Source organism: Neolamprologus multifasciatus, chromosome 10, assembly GCF_963576455.1.
Source record: "Neolamprologus multifasciatus chromosome 10, fNeoMul1.2, whole genome shotgun sequence".
In the NCBI taxonomy this organism is placed as follows: domain Eukaryota; kingdom Metazoa; phylum Chordata; class Actinopteri; order Cichliformes; family Cichlidae; genus Neolamprologus; species Neolamprologus multifasciatus.
The window spans coordinates 6,401,037-6,420,248 of record NC_140448.1 but is presented as its reverse complement, the minus strand read 5'-3'; the positions used below and the strand labels follow the sequence as shown (position 1 = coordinate 6,420,248).

The 19,212-nt window shown below is 43.0% G+C and overlaps 1 protein-coding gene and 1 long non-coding RNA gene across 8 annotated transcripts in view; both read right to left on the bottom strand.

Annotated features, from left to right (window-relative positions):
• Window positions 1–16,837, bottom strand: part of LOC146509468 (phosphatidylinositol-binding clathrin assembly protein-like) — a 35,387-nt gene extending 18,550 nt beyond the window's left edge. For all 7 annotated transcript variants that reach the window (XR_014876597.1, XM_085175848.1, XM_085175850.1 and 4 more), the window contains exons 1-9: window positions 16,718–16,837; window positions 16,322–16,534; window positions 7,219–7,361; window positions 4,776–4,851; window positions 4,593–4,695; window positions 3,844–3,937; window positions 1,983–2,094; window positions 1,599–1,705; window positions 1,472–1,513 (exon numbers count right to left, since the gene is read on the bottom strand). Coding sequence is in view for 6 of the 7 variants with exons in the window: in XM_085175848.1 (XP_085031974.1) it covers window positions 1,472–1,513; window positions 1,599–1,705; window positions 1,983–2,094; window positions 3,844–3,937; window positions 4,593–4,695; window positions 4,776–4,851; window positions 7,219–7,361; window positions 16,322–16,451 (807 nt within the window). In the remaining variant the exon portion in view is untranslated. The remainder of the gene's footprint in view (window positions 1–1,471; window positions 1,514–1,598; window positions 1,706–1,982; window positions 2,095–3,843; window positions 3,938–4,592; window positions 4,696–4,775; window positions 4,852–7,218; window positions 7,362–16,321; window positions 16,535–16,717) is intronic.
• On the bottom strand, window positions 10,043–16,315 carry LOC146509469 (uncharacterized). Its single transcript, XR_014876605.1, has 2 exons — window positions 12,861–16,315; window positions 10,043–12,416 (listed from the first exon to the last, which is right to left on the bottom strand). It is a non-coding gene; the product is annotated as an uncharacterized LOC146509469 (long non-coding RNA).
• Window positions 16,838–19,212: the final 2,375 nt, after the last annotated feature.

Here is a 19,212-nt window from a genome sequence, read left to right as displayed (position 1 = left end):
AGCGTCCTGACAAAAGGTTCGAGCACTGCTCATCTTTTCCACCATTTACAACAGCGCCATAAAGCGCGTGCTGTATCTCAGAGTCCTCCCAGCCTCCTGCACCTGAAGCAAACGGCGTTATAAAACACACACACTCGTGGATTATGGGAGGGGGAGGGACATTACTAAAGCAGTGACCATCGCTGAAGACATGGTCTCCACTGTGGAACAGGAGAGCTTCATACAGCTGCTGAAACACCAGTTACCCAGTCAGAGATACTCTGAGAGTTACTGCCAACAATGTTTACTGAAGTTACCGAGAAGCTCGCTGCCCGGCTCAACAAAGCGTCTCACTGATGACATGTGGTCCAGCAGCACCTGTGAGCCATACATGGAAGACTGGACTGAAACCTGCCCGTCTCCAGACCACACAGCTGAGGCAGGATGCTCTCACAACCTGGCTAACGAGGCTAATGTCGTCAAGGTGGTACAGCTCAAAAACAGGCTTCATCTGGACACTGATGAGTGCAATACTGAATCAGCTGATTTGAAATAAGAAAGAAATATGATATCAAATGACAATCAAACTGTAGTGAGAACACGCCAACGACCGTACGTCTTCCTGATTTTGTGCCAGACTAATCTGTCAACAGCATCAGGCTTCAAGGTTACAACGTTGCCACCGACACTGAAAATCCTTTCACAAGGCTGAAAAACACCATTACTGTATTTTATTTAATAAAGACCAATCATTTATATCCGAGTGCATCTGCAGCTGAGTGTCCATGTGACATCTCGCACACGTAGCTTTGAGTAAGAACTCTGTTTTTCCTTTATGTGTAGAAAAACATGTAAAGATATATATTCCATAGACATTCAGCTAAAAAATATCGATATATGACTTTTGGTCCACATCGCCCAGCCCTATGCAACACATGCAACAGCTGCGCACAGCAGTGGGTTAAAGCTTGTTAGCACTGAAGCTTCAGCGAGTTAGCAGCTGTGACAGGACAATAACAGCCACATGTAATAACATGCCCACTGCTGCATCATTTACAACCACGCTGCTGAGATTGTAAACTGTGACTGCGCTCATAATGCAGCGAGTTTATTTGAAAATGTGCCGCTCATGTATGTTAGCCTGTAACGTCTTTCTAACAACAGCACAGTGCTGCTTTGGTCACTGGCTGCTTCCTGCACCTGATCATTTTATGTTATTGTTCATTAATCTTCAGAACACCATCTCGTGACATCACCGTTTAACATTGGAGTGAAATTTCACCTTCGTATACGAAACACCTGCGAAAGATTATAAACTGTATTTCCACATGTGTTTGCAGGTTTTAGTGAATTGCTCCAACTATTTTCAATTGTGGTGGCTCCACAGTTACTTTATTAATTTCTCCACCTTTTACTCAGGAAAAGCGATAATAAACAGTGCTGAGTCATGTTATCTGCTGCACTAAACGACTGTGTTTGTGTGAAGGCTCACCTGAGACAGGTCTGGGATATCTCCTCGATCAATTCCAACTTGCTGAAGGCAAACAAACCGAAAATCAGACGGAGAAACAGCTGATCTCCATGATCATACGCTCCCCGACAGGCTGAATGAGACTTACCTCTGCAACTTTGAGGAACTCGGAGATTCTTGTCATTCGTGTTAGAAACTTCTTGTAGAGGTCCAGTCCTTCTTTGCATTGAACTTTTTTCATGTCAAAGTATTTCTCTGTTAATCACACAAAAAAGAAATTCACTTTATTTTTAGGTAAAGTCATCTGTCATACAATACAATAACAAGGACACCATTAAACTTCATGTCATTCAACTGCCCAATTACTTTTGCGCCTCTTAAAATAAAAATGGCTGTAATTCCTAAACATTCATCATAAAACTTTGTTAATTAAAGCTGTGTATAAATGTCTAAAATAAGCTGGAGAGCCTCATCTAGTGAAAGGTCCTGTAAAGGTCAAATAACAGGATGACAAAAAACAAGCTGTTCTTACCCAGCAGGTTGATTATGCTCTCGTTGTAGGCCGCAAAGAGCCGGATCGCATCTTTAAACAGAAGCATGAAGGCTGCGTTGATCACACCGTTTGTCAGTTCATTGGCGTTGACCTAAAAGAGAGGTGCTGGTGTTAAAACATCGCGTTTAACCGTCCAGATGCTCAATCATCCAGGTAAGTAAATCAGAGCGAGTCTCTTCATTTCAACGTAGCCTGACTTCTTCAGTCTCGAAGACGTCACGTGGATGAGTGACGAAACGCTGCGTCCAGGTAAACAGAATCAACCTGCACTTATTTTATAACTGTGCCAAAAACAAGCTGATTCTCATCTGAACCATTTGAATTTTCTGTAAAAATGGTTGAGGAGTAACGATAATGTGTGGCACATATGGTAAGATCGAGGCAGTGCTGCTTTTCAGACAGCAGTACTTTGTGCTGCCCAGTAAAGTTCGTCTTCGCTTCTTTCAAAACCATTTTTGCCTTCATTTGGTCGAAAACGCTAACAAAGTTCATGTAAAGAGCGCTTATAAAACACGCCCACCACTGCGCCAACGGGCTAACAAACAAACAAGAAAAGTAGTTATAGTTACTTAACACAGTAAAAGTAACTGTGTTAGTAACTGAGTTACAATATTATAAAGTAACTAATTACTAGGAAAAGTAACTATGTTCAACCCTCTGTGGTCGAGGGCGTTTTTGACTACTTGTCATTTCACCTTTAAAAACGATTTTTCCTGCCTTGTTTTGTTTGGTACCGTTCTTTTCAGCACAACCTCACACGTCTGAAGTTACAGTTATTTTTCATTTGACATACTGTATCAGCACAGCTGATCTGAAACCAGACAAAACATATAAAATCTGAGTAGAAAAAGTTATTTTTACTGTAACAACCACAAACATGTTTAAAAATCATTCTCTTAACTTGAAATGCAAATATAAATTGTAAGTTTTAAAAACCGATGCACAAGTTTTACAAACAACAAAGTTATTTGCAGATATTTACCTCAAATGCAGCCAAGCTGTTATTTTATAACCATTGAAACTATTTACAGAACAATCAGCTGTTCTGCATCAAATAAGATGCCACACGATCTATTTGTGCCCCTCCCAAAAATCATTTCTGTCCACTGTGAGATAAAAAAGCACATCACAGCCTGATACCTGCAGCCTGACAGCAGCAGGTGTGTCACTGCTGTTGTCTCCACCTGCAGACAGCGTTTACACTGTCATCTCCACTACACTACACACTAAATGTCACAAATCTCTCTCTCTCTCTCACCGCCGTCACTCCTAAAACTCGCCCTCTTCCCAAACAACCAAATGCCATTTTTTGATTGGTCGACATGGTGTATTTTCCACAAACAGGAAAGGGTGGGGTTTGGGGGGTTTTGGGGGGGTTTGTTTTTGCTCACAAGCAGAGAGGTCATTCGACGCTTCCCTCAGTAAACTCCAGAGTTCAATTATTCAGGAGAAAACATGACGTATATATATTTTTTATCATAACTGGTTTTTCGTGGCCGATCAACACGATTTAAAAACGTCGACACTTGTAACACAGAAATTGATGCTCTGGGTCGACATCAGCATCTTGTCGCTATGTCATCTTAAACTGGTCATGTGATTGATTTACTGCGACTGTTTTCTTCTTCCTCAGCCAATCAGCAGCACTCGTGCGATTGTTTCGCAATAAGCTGATGACAGCAGTGGAAACACAGCAACATGTCCGCACCACTTCAGTAACAGTAACAGCTTTGTGACGATAGAAAGAGTAATTAGATTACTGGTTACTGAAACGTTTACGCTGTTATTCCATCTCTGTGAGTTACTTGTGTTGAGACGTCTGACGATGACGAGCACTCACATTGAAATCAAGCAACACGTCCATCTGAGTCTGAATGACAGAAACGGTTTTAAGGAGTTTCTCTGTGTTCATGGTTCTCATGACTCCATCAGGCCTGTGAAAGCAAAGAGAAAACATTCATTATTTAACGTACGTTAGTTTTATTGTCCCCCATGGTAATAATCGTTTCTTTGCTGTGGGTCAGAGCTCTCACTTCTTAAGGCTTTGCTAAAAGATAATTAATGTTCATTTAAGTCTTTTTGTGGACGGTCTGCAGAGATGTCTCTACTATCTAAAGGATGTCAAGACTGCAAACGTCACAATAGAAATATTAATGAAGAATTAATGAAGTTATATGTAATCTAATGCAATGTGCAGCCGTCCTACAAAGTGAAGTAAAATTATGACTATAGTTGCATTTGATGCAAATAACCAGTAAAATTAGGCCCAATATGACAAAATAAAATAAGAAAGATAATCAAATCGACAAGAAGATGCTGAAGCTGCTATTTGGAAATATCTTGCCTTTAAAATACTGAAGTGAAGCAAAACCAGGAACTCAGCATTCCTCAAACAGAGCTGCAGAAGTTATGTGTTGCTTTCTGCAACTTTAACAAAACTGTCACAGGGAAACAAAAGTAGTGCAACGATATTTTCAACCCCGGTGACCCCGCAGTGTCACACACGATCACCTGAACAAGAAACTCAAGCTTTGGGGCTCAGGTGTAAGAAAGGACGAACAGGAGTCGGCGAGGAAACATGAACCTTACCCTCTTTTCACTTTAGTGAAGTCAAATGCGACCTGTCTGTAGGACACAGCCTTCTCGTTCAGGTAGCGGCTGTACCTCCTGATGAACGTCGACATATCGTAGCCTACGTTAGAAACCAGAGAAGAGACGAATGAGTAGAAACGACGTATCGCAGGGAAGCTGCTGTGGATGTTTGTGAGATACCTTGAAGGCCACTTCTGTCCAAAAAGTTGCTGAGGTTAAAAAGTGTGTTTCTTGAAGCCAGATATTGTATAAATCTCTGTAAAAAAACACCACATGTTATGAACCATGAATGTCTGCAGCAGCGCCGCACGCCCACAGACACTCGAAGCCGTCACAGATTTAACTGTCTGTGAAGCTGGATTAACTACGAGCTGTTTAAAGCTTTTATACCAGGGGCGTCCAACTCCAGGCCTCGAGGTCCTGCAGGTTTTAGATATAACCGTGGGTCAACACGCCTGACTCACATGATTTGTTTGTTAGCAGGTCTCTGGAGGAGTTCAGGACATGTTGAGGAGGTCATTTAAATCAGCTGTGTTGGACCAAGGACACGTCTAAAACCTGCAGGACACCGGCCCTCGAGGCCTGCAGTTGGACACCTGTGTTTAAGAACATGTTTAGCGCCATCTTGTACCAGTACAGAACGTAACAGCACCGGGTTGATTGGTTGGGGCTTATATACTAGCTAACTAGTAACAGAACCAAAAAAAGGACACTAAAACTAAAAAGCGGTCTAATAGAGGTCTTGATGCTCGATCATCCAGGTAAGTAAATCCCCAAAGGTTGATTCTGTCCATGTGGACGTTTCAGAGGGAGAAACGTTTCATCATCCTCAGTCTCAGCTGACTGCACTGCTGCTGGTTTCAGTTATTCTGCAAATGTCCTGCTTATAAGGTTGAAACCTGCAGTCATAAACATATTTATGTTTGCACGTGATGTGCATGCAGTAACCTGTTTTTATTGCATAGATCGCATCTTGTGGACATCAGCTGTTTATGCCACTCAGTGCATCACAACTCAGAGGAAAGGTCAGAGTGTCTCGCTGCAGCTTGGCGGTCTGGTGAAACAGCCGTCCTCCTTTATTAAGTGCTTTACAAATACAAACATTACACTTCCTGTTTCAGTGCAGCTAGCCAAACAACCAGTTGGTGCTAAAGACAGTGAAAGCAGACGGTATGTTCTCATTTAACTCAGATAAAACTGAGGTCATTGTACTCGGCGCTGAAAAGCTTAGAAATATGGTATCTAAGCAGATTCTTACTCTGGATGGCATTACCTTGGCCTCCAGTAACACTGTGAGGAACCTTGGAGTCATTTTTGACCAGGATATGTCCTTCAACGCACATATTAAACAAATATGTAAGACTGCGTTCTTCCATTTGCGCAACATCTCTAAAATTAGAAATATCCTGTCTCAGAGTGACGCTGAAAAACTAGTTCATGCATTTATTACTTCCAGGCTGGACGACTGTAATTCATTATTATCAGGATGTCCAAAAAACTCCCTGAAAAGCCTTCAGTTAATCCAAAATGCTGCAGCAAGAGTCCTGACAGGGACTAGAAAGAGAGAGCATATTTCTCCTGTTTTGGCTTCCCTTCATTGGCTTCCTGTTAAATCCAGAATTGAATTCAAAATCCTGCTCCTCACATACAAGGTCTTAAATAATCAGGCCCCATCTTATCTTAATGACGTTGTAGTACCATATCACCCTATTAGAGCACTTCGCTCCCGCTCTGCAGGCCTACTTGTTGTTCCTAGAGTATTTAAAAGTAGAATGGGAGGGAGAGCCTTCAGTTTTCAGGCCCCTCTTCTGTGGAACCAGCTTCCAGTTTGGATTCGGGAGACAGACACTATCTCTACTTTTAAGATTAGGCTTCAAACTTTCCTTTTTGCTAAAGCATATAGTTAGGGCTGGACCAGGTGACCCTGAATCCTCCCTTAGTTATGCTGCAATAGATGTAGGCTGCCGGGGGATTCCCATGATGCATTGAGTTTTTCCTTTCCAGTCACCTTTCTCACTCACTATGTATTAACAGACCTCTCTGCATTGAATCATATCTGTTATTAACCTCTGTCTCTCTTCCACAGCATGTCTTTATCCTGTCTTCCTTCTCTCACCCCAACCGGTCGCAGCAGATGGCCCCGCCCCTCCCTGAGCCTGGTTCTGCTGGAGGTTTCTTCCTGTTAAAAGGGAGTTTTTCCTTCCCACTGTCGCCAAAGTGCTGCTCATAGGGGGTCATATGATTGTTGGGCTTTTCTCTGTATCTATGAAGCGCTTTGAGGCGACATTTGTTGTGATTTGGCGCTATATAAATAAAATTGAATTGAATTGAATTGAAGTTTCTTCACATAAAGCTCATTGTTGCGGTGAGGGGGCCTCGTTTTCCACTTAGTTACTGGTTACCTTACTAATTATTTAACATACCTAATGTTAGCCTATTAGCTGCCACTAACCAACCTGTTGACCTCATATCCTGTTTTGGCACAAGATGGCGCTAAACATGTTGTGAATACTTGAAACACCCATTTCTTAAACCAGTGTTCACAGACGGCGTTGAAGCTGTGACGGTTCAGAGCTCTGTGGTGTAAACGAGCCTTTGTAGTGTTTCATGTCCGCTCGCTGACCTCATTGCCGTAGACCATCAGATGGTGTGTGGTGGTGAGAGACTTGAAGACAACCACCCAGCTGGTGCTGGCAGTCCGCTCGAACAGGGTATCAGCCAGCTGAGGGATGTTCACGTTCATCTCGTTGGTGCACTGGATCAAGTCTGCAGGATGAGGGAAAAATGCAAAGTGGGGAAAGATGAGCCGAAGTCCTGCTGAGGCAATAATGACCTGCCTGAAACATCTGTTCTCTGGGAAGCAGGGAAGCTGTGATGAGAGCTAAAATAATTTCATTCTCATCACGTTAAAAAGAAACAAACATATTCAGGAATTAGAAGAAATCATCAAATCTTTAGAGAAGCCGACATGTCGCACCAGGAACAGGAAACACTGAATACAATTCAACTTTATTGTCATTGCACATGTTACAAGGCAACGAAATGCAGTTGCTGAATACTGAAAAACGTTTGTAATGCAAAACTTGAATTAAAAGAAATGTTTATATTTAATTAAGAAAAAATAATAATTTATAGTACAAAGACTTCACTTTTTTCAACATGGTAATAAATCCAGATTCTAGCAAACCAGTGACCAACCAAGAAACGACTGTGTGTGCGATTAAAGATTTATGGGGCAACACCGTCTGAGATCCTGAAAGAATAAACATCACTTTATATTCACAACAGATAAATTTATCAAAAAACAAAGTTGATCAGTTTCGTGACAACATAACTTTTCCAAAACTACCAGACAGTCAGGCACTGGACTCGCTGCAGGAAGCCCTGATAAGTTTGCCCAACAGTAAGGCTCCAGGTCCAGACGGATTTCCAGCAGAATTCTGGCTCCATTATTCCACAGAGTTGCAGAAATCAAGGAAAATGACAGACTTCCACCAAACATGAATCTCCTGCTAAAACCAGGCAGAGACCCTGTGTTTACTACCAGCTATCGTCCAATATCCCTTATTAATGTAGACCTTAAAATAATCTGCAAAGCTCTGAGATCAGAGAACCCCCTCATAACTCATCCTGACCAAACTGGCTTCAGTAAAGGTAGCCACTCATCAACAAATACACGTAGATGACTTAATCTGATTGACTGTTCATGCAGTAAAAACACTGAAACCACAGTTTTGGACGCCCACCACGCGGGGACGCCCACCGGGCAGGGACTCCCACCGGGCAGGGACGCCCCAAGAGGCAGGGACGCCCACTGGGCAGGGACGCCCACCAGGCGGGGACGCCCACCAGGCAGGGACGCCCACCAGGCGGGGACGCCCAAGAGGCAGGGACGCCCACCAGGCAGGGACGCCCACCGGGCAGGGACTCCCACCGGGCAGGGACGCCCACCGGGCAGGGACACCCACCAGGCGGGGACGCCCACCAGGCAGGGACGCCCACCAGGCAGGGACGCCCACCAGGCGGGGATGCCCACCAGGCGGGGACGCCCAAGAGGCAGGGACGCCCACCGGGCAGGGACGCCCACCAGGCGGGGACGCCCACCGGGCGGGGACGCCCACCGGGCAGGGACTCCCACCGGGCAGGGACGCCCAAGAGGCAGGGACGCCCACCGGGCGGGGACGCCCACCACGCGGGGACGTCCACCAGGCAGGGACGCCCACCAGGCAGGGACGCCCACCAGGCAGGGACGCCCACTCTCCCCGTCACTGTTTGCAGTTTTTATCCAGCCACCTGCAGCAGCACTTAGACAGGCTGCAGTGATTAAGGGCATGAAATGCAATACATCCCTCTTCATGCGGATGATGTGTTGCTTTTTCTCCAGCACTCACAAACCAATCTCTCTGAGGTAATCACACAAATAAACTCTTTAGCAAGAGTTTCAGATTATTCAATAAACTGGTTAAAATCAGTTCTTCTGATTAACTGCTCCATAATCCTTCTTCTGCCCCACTGCAATCTGGAAATATTAAATATTTAGGTATGGCATATGGTAGATGGACTGGTTCTTATAAAGCGCTTTTCTACTCAATCTCGAGCACTTAAAGCGCTTCACACAACTTGTGCTTTCACCCACTCACTCCCATTCGCACAAACACATTTTCCTTGCTGCTTTCTACCCAACATTCACACACACTGACTCTTAAATGGAAGCTGCAGTAGTTTTTCTGAAAGATGACTTTGTACTACAGATATGTGACATTTTGATACTCCGATGAGTATGGAGTTGCTCTCCGATCAATGCATCGGAAAGCAACTTGGGGTTAGTATCTTGCCCAAGGATATTTGGCATGCAGACTGGGGGAAGCCAGGAATCGAACCACCAACCTTCTGATCAGTACCTGCTTAGCTTCCGAGATCAGACGAGATCTCTCCTACGCTTGCAGAGTTAACTAAATTAAACCACATCTTAGTGCTGGGCCATATCATACCGTTCACAGTAACACCAGTGTAATGTTGGGCAACGATAAGAAAATGAAATATGGCAATAGAATATGGGTAAAACACGCGTGCGCAGTGCCTTTGTTTACATACGCACATGGCGGCGACGCAGAATGAGAAGAGCGAAAGCGGATCGTTGAATGAACCAGATGAACCAGAACTGGTTTGTAAAAATGCTGCAGCTTCACTGGTGTGGAACTGGTTTAGCTTTCGTCCGTCAGATACACAACAAAGCACTATTTTTGGTAGCGCATGCTAGCAGGCCGTCGTTATTACCGTGTTGTTTGGATAATACGGCGCACTTAAAATCAATCCTTTGATTTTTCTGAAAGTCGACAGAGCCCCTTATAATCCCGTGTGCCTTATGTATGAACTCTGGTTGTGTTTACTGACCTCGAAACGATTTTATGTACACGGCGCTCGAAAATCTGTCAAATGTTTCAGTGCGACTTTGCTAAGCTACGAAGCCGCACCGCTTGATGGATTGTTGGAGCATTACGGCTATCGTAGGCGGAGCCTCGCGGAGTGATACGTACTGTGCTTCAACATAATATTACCGTATTGTGTGTGTATAACCTCTTTTTAAGTTTTGTGGATATTATACATGGTTATGCTGAGGATATGTCGGCCAGTTTCCACTTGAAATGCCTTTTGGTTAAACTGTCAGCAACGAATTTGCATTTGCACTGTTACATTTTATATAACTTTAATGCACATAAAAACAGCTGCTTGTTTAAGTGAAAATACATTGATGGGGTTTTTTTGCACTAATAAAGTTGTGGAGTTGTAAAGTATTTTGTCTCGTGTCAATTATATCGTCAGTTATATCGTTATCACAAATTTTCAAATGTATATGGTGATAAATATTTTTGGTCATATCGCCCTGCTCTACCACATCATACAAAGAAAGTAGAAGACAATCTGGGAAGATGGAAATCTCTACCCAGATCACTCATGGGAAGGGTCACTTCAATAAAAACAATGGTCTTGCCAAAAAGAAATTATTTATTCTCAGTGATCCTGAACAAACTTTCATCTTAAAAACAAAAGACCAAGGATAAAGGAGGACTACATGTGCCTAACTTCAACAATACTTCTCAGCCCACAGGCTTCAGTTCATCTCAGGATGTTAACACACCGTCTTAGCTGAGCCTTGGCTAGATGTAGAACAAGCACGTTGCAATAATCTAGAGATTTCAGACCATTTATCAGCTCAAACATCAAACGACATTAATGCTTTAAAAGCATCAACATCAGCTCTTCTCTGACAGCAGGGTGGGAGTTCCTAAAAAAGACGGGTTGTTCCAGATAGGTGTACGTTTGCATGGGATTAATGAAGACTCGGTGTCCCTTCCAATTTCAAAAAATAAATGGGAAGCAGATCTATCTGTCAGCTTAGATCAAAACCTCTGATGTAAGATTTGCTTAAACATCTTTAAATTGATTAGAAATCCCAGTCTACAATTAATACAACACAAAATACTACACAGAGTGCACTATGCAGGTCAACAGGTGTTCAGGATGGGTTTTAACTGCTCACAGTGTGAAGGCAACACACCTGACAATCACATCCACGCTCTGTGGTTCCACCAGAGGTTTTGGTGAAGATTTATCAAAGTGTCTGAAATTTAACACTCCAGCCTCCCCTTCAGTTTTCCTCTTGGATGATGTCACTACAGAGATGAATGCAGTCCACATGGTTCTCACCACCGTGGGACGCTGCATCCCTCCCCATCCCCAATTACTTCCCTCCTCCCGCTCCATCACACCCCCCCAGGGCCTTGAGGTACAGGTGTGTCGCTGAGGTGCAGGGAGGCATCCCTCCTCTCTCCCTGTGCCTCGATGTTATTCCACACCTCAATGACACATATATATGGGGCCTTGGGGTGGGCACACTAAACGGCATCTAGAGGACGATCTGTTTATTCAGCCTCACCTCTGGTGCCGGTGCCCACTTCTCAATTTTAAATACATGTAGACATTGAGGGGTTTTGGGAGGGGCCGTGCTGACACCAGCTGTTATCTGGTACAGGGTTTTTGGCACCATGCCCCTCCCCTATTTTAAATGCACTTCACACCACATGTGATTGGACCGTTCTCTGTTTGCCATCTGGGGCGGGGGGCCGGGGGGCCAGGAGGAGGAGCTGACCGTCTGGTTGGGGTCTGAGCTGGTGGGCTTCCCTGCTGCTGCAGGACCGGGGGTCAAATCCTGGTTCTGGTGCCTGGACATGGGAGTATAGAATATGTATGGGGATGTGACGGTGTGTGTACTACTTTCAGCTCTGTGTAATGAGTGCTGACTATATGGGAAGGCATGTTTGTATCTGTGTGTCATATTGGGTCAGACTCCAGCTCTCTCAGAACATCTCAGGCCCCCCAGGTATGGAAGCCCATCTCCCCCCCACCACACTCCCTGCCAGTGGCTGCTGCCTCCACCCGCCGGTGCATTGGTGGTTCTCTGTGTCGGGCGCTGGGTACTTGGGTGTGTACTGGCTCACTCCCGCAGGCTGCTTGGCGGGACCAGCCCCCCTTGGCTCGGTTAGGCCCCTTCCCTCGGATCTCTCTGGGCCGGGGCTCGGTCTGCTGTGTTCTTTTTGCTTTTTTGGGGGGGGGGGCCTTCAGACAATAATTCTGATTGCTACAGTCCCAGACAGGTAAACAATAAATAAATAAATGTAGATATTAAAGGGATTCAAACTGAAAATACAGACAATAAAATGTACATTGTCAGAATATCAGCCTAACTTTTCCTCACAAACCTCTCTTCTGAAGTCAATCATATCAGACTACTCCATCAACTGGACTATATCAGCAGCTCCTCTAAATGGTAAATGGTAAATGGACTGATTCTTATATAGCGCTTTTCTACTCTCTCGGAGCACTCAAAGCGCTCTATACAACATGCCACATTCACCCAATCACACCCATTCTCACAAGCACTTTTTCTATACTTAGTGCTATCTAACTAGATTCACACACATTCATACTCCGATGGACGCATCGGAGAGCAACTTGGGGTTAGTATCTTGCCCAAGGATACTTGACATGCAGACTGGAGGAGCCAAGGATCGAACCACCAACCTTCCGATCAGTAGGTGACCTGCTCTACCTCCTGAGCTACAGCCACCCCTGTAGCTCAGGAGTGGCTGTAGCTCAGTTACTCAGTTACTCAGTAGTTAGGTTATTTGTAAATGCATCATCTGGATCTCTGTGGGTTTTGTTTTGAAATAGCTGCTTCAGTTCATGTATATAAAGTTTACATACATGAATTGTGATTTTAAGAATACCAATACTCATCGCTCTTATTGCCGGCGACGGCCGGGTACGGGCCCGACGCTCCATCCTTCTTCAGGGCTAGTTGATTCGGCAACTGGATAGCATAATGGTAAGACTATAAGACTTGTGGGAGTTGCAAGTTCGATTCCTGTCCCACCCAGATCAACAAGGTCGAAGAACTGGCTGAAGGAGTTCTTCAAATCTAATGTAACAGATTTGAAGGATGGGTCGGGTGTATCCTTCATGACCAAACCTATCCCAGAATTCATAGCGCGGCCAGTTTCCAGCAATGGCAGCGCTACTAAGTTTTAATATTCCTCTTATTATTCTTTCTGAGTCACAAAATAAACTTTTAAGATTTTTCAGGTGAGAATGTTTCTGTGTAAACCTCAAATATCTGCTCAGTTTATCAAGACATCACATATTTGCAAAAGTACTGCTCAATAGCTAGCCGGGGGTTCAAGGGTCACTAGAGCCGGTGAGAACAGCGAACTCCCTGCACATCGTTTCAAACCCCCGCGGTCTTTGGCTACTCAGGTTAAACATGATACATAAGTCACTTAGATAACTTAAAAATGTTATTGTTTGGCTTTTTTAGTGTTTTATTTGTTCCTGAGTAAATCGGTTTGGCTGAGATTAAAGTTATTAGATTAGATAAAATAAAACTTTTTTAATCCCCCGGGTGGGTTCCTCCTTGGTTTTTACACAGCTGACTAAACGTCAAACAGAAAACTGATTAAACAGAAGTGTGAGACGGTCGAGAGTTTACTCCAGTGTCCTGTTCAATGTTCCCTCTAATGTTTCACGTGTCTGAACACACAAACTCCCTGAGCGGACACTTGGACCACTGTGAGCAACAGCAGACGTGTGCACTGTGGTCACGCCAGCATCGAATCATCCAAGTTACATGTTTATTAAAGTAATCTAATTACAGCATTTATGTTAGACTACTTTTAATTACCTGCTTTATCCCACTTACAATGAGAATTAAAATAAATCTTGTTCATGTGTAGCATGTTAACACTATTGGAAGGAAAAATAACTTCAACTCCAATTTTGAAAACAAAACTTTATTTTATTTTTTATAAAGCTCTGACTGTATTATGAGTCTGTGGTCTGGGAGAGAGTCTGTAACTCTGTCTGCAAATACAGTAAATAATGACCAATGTTGGGCAATTAATGATATAGTTACTTCTTCAAAAAAGTAACTGAGTTATGCAAACAAAGTTTTTTGCAGCTGTTTACCTAAAAATGCAGCCAAGGTGTTTTTTAAACAAACCTTTCAAACTATTTACAGAACAATCAGCTGTTCTGCATCAAATCTGATGCCACACAAATTATTTGTGCCACTCCAAAAATAATTTCTGTCCACTATGAGATGAAGGAGAACAACAGCCTGATACCTGCAGGCCTGACAGCAGCAGATGTGTCACTGCTGTAACACCTGTAACACTCAGCAGTCGCCTCATTGTTCTGACACACACAACAGAACTATTGACTACACTACACACTGACTACACACTAACTACACGCTAACTACACACTAACTACACGCTAACTACACACTGACTACACACTGACTACACACTAACTACACACTAACTACAAGCTAACTACAAGCTAACTACACGCTAACTACAAGCTAACTACACGCTAACTACACGCTAACGACAAGCTAACTACACGCTAACTACACGCTAACTACACGCTAACTACACGCTAACTACACACTAACTACACAAGATTTGTGCTAAACGTTGCAAATCTCTCACATCTCAAACACGCCGTCACTCCTAAAACTTCCCCCATCCTAAACAACTAAAGGCCATGTTGCCATATCATTTTTTGATTGGTCGACATGGTACATCTTCCCACCAATAGGAAAGGCTGGGGTTTTGGCATTGTCTTTGCTCTCAGGCTTTCGAGCGTTTTCCTTATAAAACGCCGTTTTTACCGTTTCTTCCTGCAGTAAATATAAACAACGACAGTATTCGGGAAGAAAAACAAACATTGCAGATATTTTATCATAACTCTGGTTTTACGATCAACACAATTTAAAAACTGGTATAAAGTCCACACTTTGTCCGTCAGTTGTTCGTCTGTCCTGCTCACATCTCCAATGGTTGTACACGTTGTCATTAACTTCACTCCACATCAGCCGCTTCGCTAAAACACCGGTGTCGGCACATAAGGACGCTGTCAGAGCCTGTCAACTACGTTGATTAGCTGCGTATATACGAATGTGAATCACATCATTGGCTGAACTTTGGGATAAGGTGGCGTTGTTCTGATCCCATACAGGAGCAGCCAGTCACTGACTAACACTGCAAAACATGATTGTTAACGGATTTATTTTCATTTTAATTCAGGTTAGATTTATTTTATTTTATTTTCTTATAATATTTTTTTATTATATTTTTTCTGTGCACAGCTTAGAGGGAACATTGGTCCTGTTATATTTTAGACAGCAAGGAGCAGCGGCTGAGTTTATTAAACTCCACCGAGACAATCTGCAAATTAAATTAAGTGTAATAAACTATCATCTTGTCTTAATTTTAGTTAGCACAGACCTTAAACACTTCAAGCTGTAAGCTAATGATAGTTGCTGGTGCAAGAAGCTGTACGTTTCCCATCCAATAGATGCATGGTCCATTGGACGTGAAACATACATGTAGCCTTGCAGACTAATCGCAAAAATCATCAGTGACTAGTTGACTATCAAAATAATCGTTTGTGGCAGCCATAGTTTAAAATGTACTTTTTGATGCAGATCATTCTGCCATGATATACAGTAAAGATAATTGTCCTTTCAGTAACTTAAAACATCAAACGCCACCAACAGAACCCAGAAAGCAGCTTTCAGTAGGCTTATTGTTGAGGAATACTTGCTGTATTCATCAACAATGCACAAGGTCAGCTGTGCTGAAAGTAATCTGCATTTACCAACTCTTGGTAAAGTTGTAACGTCAATAACCACGAAGCTGCTTCCAGAAATAAGACAGAGTCAGCAGCACAGCCTGTTGTACAGAGCTGTAAATGATTATGACTGTGGTTATCAAAGTCCAGCCTGTGTTCTGTATAAAAGAACGAGCTCTGTGACATCAGAGACTTTCTGGATGTTGGTTGTTGACCCAAAGTCCCATCATGTGTTTCAGAAGAATAACACAGATTTTACAGGCAGGTTCTTTGAAGGTTAAAGTGTGGGCAATAACATCCTGCTGGTAAATACAGCTGTATGAAGCGCACAGTACAGATCCCTGCTCACATCAAACACGTTGGGTTTACTTTTCTCGAAAGTTTCCTGAAACTCGTAAACCCACCGTGTGGCCCTGTGATTACAGCGTTACACGTCCAGTATGTGCAGGCCCCACAGACACAGCAAATCCAGTATTAACCGAAGAAACGGGAAGGAAATGTGCAACTTTTCTAAACAGGGAGACGAAACTTACAGTTCAAGTGTTTCTTCTTCGGCCCCATAATTTCATGAGTGGTTGCCTTGCAGACAGTTTTGGAAATCGCCGAGCCGGTGACGCTGTGCTGAGCGGCCGTGATCCTGTCGGTGATGCTCTGCCCGGACATCCTGTATCGGCTCGAACAAACTCTCCTTGCTGTTAGAAACGTCTCAGCAGACTGGCTTAGCTTCTTCAAAGGTTCTGTTCCACCTGACAACACAGGAAACAACCAGACAGAGAAGAAGTGATGAGAAGACGGCAGCCGTTAAATGGATCTCATGAGCTAGCTAGCTATCCAACCGACTACAGATGAATTATTCACACAGCTTAAAAACACGAACTGAATGTGCAGCGACAAATAACATCCCGGCACTTAATAACGGTGATACGCACCCTGCCTTTCACTCGACCCGGTACGTCTGTAGCCGTTTTTTCCTCTTCCTGTTCAAGTCAACTCACATGTCGTCGCCAGATGGACTAAATGAAAGTAGAAGTTACTTCCGGTTACATTTTTCACAATAAGTGTAGCCTAATTTTCAGGAAAAATAAATAAAAGCACAACGATGAAATACCACTAACATTTTATGTCTTCGGTGTTATTTTAATTTAGTCTTTACAAAGCGATCAACAGATCAGCTCTAAAAGAAATAAAGTAGTGCAAATGGACCTCCACCATCAGGCTTTCACAGATTCGCTCTCCAGTAATTTTTCCATTCAAGTGAAGCTATTATATGAAATCCAGCGCTTCAGTTGCCATTGAAATAAAATGTGCATCATTTATTTATTATTTATTTATTTATTTAGTTTCACACATGGTACAGGAGTAATTCATTTCCTATACACAACCTTCCTTTCAATTAAAGTAACACTGTTTCCATGCATGAAAAGGAGCAAGAAGAATAATTCTTATTGACACCTGCCCCCATCTGTGATAAGACAAGTAGGCAACCAAAATTACACTCTGACAATATTTTGCACATAAAAACAAACCGAACAGAACAATATACTCAACAATGAGCAATACCACTAAATATCAAACTATAAGGATATTGTTTTCTACATTGATACACAGTGCCCTATTAAACCATAAATAAAGATTCAGTTCAAACTTTTATTTTAGCGTAAAATGGTGTGCCTCAAGTCTGTCCCGTATTCAGCAAGTGAAAATAAAATAAACAATTAAAGGTGAATCAAATGGACCATTACGGCAAGGCTGGGATGGTCAATTTGGTAAAGTAAATCCGTTGGGCATCTTTCTTCGCCTTTAGACAATAATTCTGATGGCAAAAGAGCCAAACGGGACAGGCAAAAAATAAAAAAAATAAAAATATGGAATGCCAACTGTGCCAAAATTAATCAACTAAATCGTCATATGTCATAAATAATTTAAAATAATTTATTAAATGTGTCAATAATAAATGAAAATAGGAAATAACCAAACAAATATATACACTTGATCACATTGTTTCTCCTATCTGTGGTTGGACTAATATGCGAATGCTCCTTTCTGTGTTCCCTTTTTCCAGGGAGGCAGAGGAGTGTGATTTCCCCTGTAGTTGGAGCACACCCTCCGGTCCCCCTTCTTAAAAACAGGAACCACCACCCCAGTCTGCCAGTCCAGAGCCACCGTCCCAGATCTCCATGCAGTGTTGCAGATGCATGTCAAACAGACAGTCCTTCAATATCCAGAGTCTTTAGGAGCTGAGGGCGAAGCTCGTCAGTACCGGGGTCGGCCACCAAAGAATTGTTTAACTACCTCAGTGACCTCACCCCCAGTGACGGGCAAGCCGTCCCCTTCATCCCTAGACTCTATTTCATCTATAATCAGTGCCTGATTATATCCTCACTTGAAGTCAGCAGCACCGCACCTCTGCTATACACGGTGTGAGTGGAGCACACGTATCTTTCCATGACCTGGATACACTTACACAACACTGGCAATTAAAGTGGTTATTAACTCACTGTGTTAGTTAATATGTTCACATATTAACCCATGTTCACATGAAAGGGGCGGGGTCAGTACCATCAAACTAACCTACAAAGAACATCTCACTGGTCATGTGTCTTTTCTTCCACAGAAAATGATCCCTACCAGCACCAACCCTCCCAGGAAGGTTTAATTGGTGATTAAAGCAAATGCAGCACTGTTATAAAAAGGACACGATGTGAATGCTGCATTATTGTATGATCTACTGTACAATATAAAGCTCCTTGAGGTGACTGCTGTTGTGATTTGGCGCTGTATAAATAAAAAATCTGTGAACCTGTTAACTTAGTGAGTGGTAAACACTTTAATTCCAATGATCTGTTTTATCACTGAGAGCTTTCTGTGTTTATTGCTAAAGTGACTGCTGCACTTTGGAGTCTACAACTTTAAACTGGATCAATTTATCCTTTAAAGCCTAAATGATATAGAAATTACTTTAGTTTCTTGGCAGATGAAAGTGAAATTCATTTACCTGATTGAACAGCTATTCTTGGTGTGTGCTAGTTTGTTCAATTGTGCAATTCCAGCTGTGTAAAAGAGACTTAGCAGCAGATAAATCTGAAGTAGAACAACATGTATGCACTTTATAAATCACCAAATAATACATGCACATTCCTGTAACAGTGTGATACACAGTTTCAATTCAGTGGTTTTGGAAAGGTACGGCACACGTAAAACTTCCCCCAGCAGAGAATCTGTACTGGCTTTAAACATGCTGAGAATAAAAGATTCAGGGGAGATGTAGCACACCGATTTTAAACCAAGACTCTGAGCAAACTGTTCCCTACTGTTGGAGTTTTTAATTCTCTCAGCTGCAGAATACGTACCACACAGGTGGTAGAGCAGGTCAGCTGCTGGTTGGAAGGTTGGTAGTTCGATCCTTGGCTTCCCCAGTCCGCAT